At 44.7% G+C, this 3,665-nt stretch overlaps 1 protein-coding gene across 1 annotated transcript in view; it reads left to right on the top strand.

The window, feature by feature from the left end:
• Window positions 1-3,665, top strand: part of Kiaa1257 (KIAA1257 ortholog) — a 32,134-nt gene that overhangs the window by 24,485 nt on the left and 3,984 nt on the right. Inside the window, exons 9-10 of the mRNA XM_013032311.1 lie at window positions 276-295; window positions 3,308-3,512. Of these exons, the coding sequence (XP_012887765.1) occupies window positions 276-295; window positions 3,308-3,512 (225 nt within the window). The remainder of the gene's footprint in view (window positions 1-275; window positions 296-3,307; window positions 3,513-3,665) is intronic.

Here is a 3,665-nt window from a genome sequence, read left to right on the forward strand (position 1 = left end):
CCTTGAGCTGAAGAATTCAAGTACTGAGACACTTTAACATGATTCTACCTTGAAAACATTATGCTATATAAAGAAGCTAGGCACAAAGGGCCATCTTGCCCAGTGTTAGAATGTGAGGTCAGCAGTGTTCCACACTCTACCAGACCGCAGAGACAGAAGTTGTGGGAGGAACCAGTTTTATTCTAGGCCAGATATTTCCATATATACATACAGTACACTTAAAGAAATTTCATCCTGTCCACTACATTTCCAGTCCTCCTGTTCTCCCTCTGCAGCTCCTTTTCAAACAGCTTTGGTAGGTTTTAGGGTGTGTGTGTGTGTAACATTCTTCAATACAATCTACCACTCTTCCCTTTTTTTCTCTTCCTCTTCTCACAGACAACCTCCTAGACAGTTCTGTTTACATTCTTGTCCCATTACCATCATCATTGTCATCATCTGCATCATCGTTTTTGTCATTGTCGTCGTCATCATCATCATTTTCATCATCTGTTTTCCACCTATACTTCACAAATGAGGGAGAAAATGGGGCTCAGGCTTACTGAATCTCCACTTCCATTCCATTTCACTGAAAGTCTCATAGCTATGACAAAACTTCATCTTCCTTAGTGGCAGAGAAATATTCCACAGTCCAAGCATGTGCATGCATGCGTCTGTGTGTCATATGTTTAGTTTTTTGAGGAGCCTCCACACTGAATGCCACTGAAGTTCTATTAGCTTACATATGGTTTGTTTTCTTGGGTAAGATGGAATCCTAGTATAGTTTTGACGAGCATTTCTATATGTATTAGCTGTATTTTTTTCTTCTGGGAATTGTCTTTTCAATTCAGTTACTCATGGGTTAGTTGGATTATTTGTTCTTTTGCTGTTTACTTTTTGGAACTCTTATATAATATTCTGGATAGTGAGCTTTTATACCTTACATAGCTGCCAAAATTTTTTCCCAGTCCATGGATTATGTCTTGGTTCTGGCAATTGTTTCTTTTTATGTGCAGTAACTTCTAAATTTGATTTTTTTTTTTTGGTCCGGTCATGGGCCTGAACTCTGGGCCTGGGCGCTGTACCTCAGCTCTTCAGCTCAAGGCTAGCGCTCTACCACTTGAGCCACAGTGCCACTTCCGGCTTTATCTGCTTATGTGGTGCTGAGGAATCAAACCCAGGGCCTCAGGCATGCAAGGCAAGTGCTCTACCACTGAGCCACCTTCCCAGCCCCAATTGCCACTAAATTTTGTATATAACTTTCTAATTTGCTAACAAATTTGCTGGATTGAGTACAGCTCTGGATTTCTTCTTGTAAATTCTTCTTTACTTATTCCAACATGGCTTGGATTTCTTCTTAGAACGACTGATGGAGCATCTCCAATTTGATGAGACATTAAGCAGTCATCATATGTATGATGTCATTACAATCATTTTTTTAAATGTTGGAGCTGTGCCTTTTTACATATGGAATGTTAGCTAGGTGCCTGTAGCTCCTGCCTGTAATCCTAGCTACTCAGGATATATGATCTGAGTATCATGATTCAAAGCTAGAGTGGGCAGGAAAGTATGTGAGACTTTTTATAAAAATTTCATAGTAAAGGTGATGTATAGTGGTGTTACAGTTGTATATGTAAGGTAATGAGTACATTTCTTGTTGAACATTGTTACCCCTCCCTCATTTTTCTCCCACTTCCCCCCCAACTTTCCTCCCCTAAGTTATAAAGTTCATTTCCAGCATATTATCTTGTGAGTATTGCTGTTGCATTGGTTCACCCTTTGTCATTTGTGTGTGAGACTCTTATCTCCAATTAACCACAAGAAAACTGAAAGTGGTGCTGTGGCTCAAAGTAGTAGAGTGCTAGCCTTGAATGAAATGGCCCAGGGACAGAGCCAAGGCCTGGAGGTCAAGCCCTACGACCCAAAAAAATAAAACCCAAAACAAATCACTACCAAAAAAAATCACCACAAAATTATAAAAAGACAAGTCACAAGCAGAAAAAAATGCTTTCAACATATGGAACAGTGTTAGAACCCTTTATCTAAAAAGTCTTGTTGCCAGATATGATAGTACATGCTTAAAAGTTCTGCACTGGAGTCTGAGGCAGAAGGGTCCTGAGCCCCAAGACAGCCTAGGCTACGTAACAGAGACTGTCTCCCAGCAGGCTTTTTTTTTTTTTGTATTTAAAGGGGCCCAGCAGGCTTTTTATTTTTCATTTATTTTTATTTTTTATTTTTGGGTCCAGTTGTGGGGCCTGAACTCTGGGCCTGGGCGCTGTCCCTCAGCTCTTCAGCTCAAGGCTAGCACTCTACCACTTGAGCCACAGCGGAACTTCTGGCTTTTTTCTTTTTGCTTATGTGGTGCTGAGGAATCGAACCCAGGGCCTCATGCATGCAAGGCAAGCGCTCTACCACTGAGCCACCTCCCCAGCCCTCCCAGCATGCTTTATGATTCAATGGAACAGCAGTGAAAACACTCCGCTGAGAGGGTGGCAAAATATTTGGGCAGGTAATCAGGATTTTCAGAGTGAGGCTGGAAGGGTGAGCATAGACTTTACCAGGTAAAAGCAGTATAGAAATCGCACACCACGGCAGTGACAGCATGGCACAGACTCAAGGTCCTTAACAGAGGACCAAGTGCGAGAAGTGCCGGAGTGGTGGCACCCAGGGCTCAGAGGGGAGGGAGAGCCTGCTAGGTTCACTGACAATTCCTTTCCAGATCTTGAGTCCTTTAAATGCATGTAGTATCAGTAGGTTCCTTTTACTTTTTTTGTTTGTTTGTTTTGGTCGGTCATGGGGCTTGAACTCTGGGCTTGGGCACTGTCCCTCAGCTCTAGTGTTTATTGGAGATAGGAGTCTCACGGTCTCTCCTGCCCAGGCTGGCTTTGAACCACAATCCTCAGATCTCAGCCTCCTGAGTAGCTAGGATGACAGGTGTGAGCCACCAGTGCACGGCTTTCTTTATTTTATTTTTATTTTTTTGGTCGGTCATGAGGCTTGAACTCTGGGCCTGGGCGCTGTCCCTCAGCTCTTCAGTTCAAGGCAAGCGCGCTACCACTTGAGCCACAGCGCCACTTCTGGTTTTCTAGTGGTTAATTGGGAGATAAGAGTCTCATGGACTTTCCTGCCCAGGCTGGCTTTGAATCGTGATCCTCAGATCTCAGCTTCCTGAGTAGCTAGGATGACAGGTGTGAGCCACTGGCACCTGGCTCTTTTGCTTATTTTTTGACAAGCAAAAATGAAATGAAGCTGCTGGCAGAGCAAAACAAGCGAATGTTCCAGGGCTGCAGTGGTGTTAATTCCTTCACTGTCTGACTCTCTCTTGCAGGGCACCCCCGCCTGTGCACGGGACATGCAAGGTGCTGTACAACTCAAAGCTCCTGTTTCGCCACCGTCTCTATGCAGACCTGGAGACCATTCTGTACCACGTGCACCTGTTCAGGCCGCTGTCACTGCTCATGCGACACCCAGCACTCTACGTGCGCAACGCTGTGCCACGCAGAGCCTTCCTGGCACTGGCCAGGTGGGGAAGGGTAAAAAGCTAGTAGACCCCAGGGGACCTCAGGTGCAAGCTGACATTCTGGAGGAGCACTGGGCATTTGTGTGCCCTTACGATGCTGCTGTGTCTGATACACCCAGAAGGGCCTGAGAAAGGGCTGGTTAAAACTCATTTTCTGGGGCTGGGA

This window comes from Dipodomys ordii, unplaced genomic scaffold (assembly GCF_000151885.1).
Source record: "Dipodomys ordii isolate 6190 unplaced genomic scaffold, Dord_2.0 Scaffold153, whole genome shotgun sequence".
NCBI classification, from domain to species: Eukaryota; Metazoa; Chordata; class Mammalia; order Rodentia; family Heteromyidae; genus Dipodomys; species Dipodomys ordii.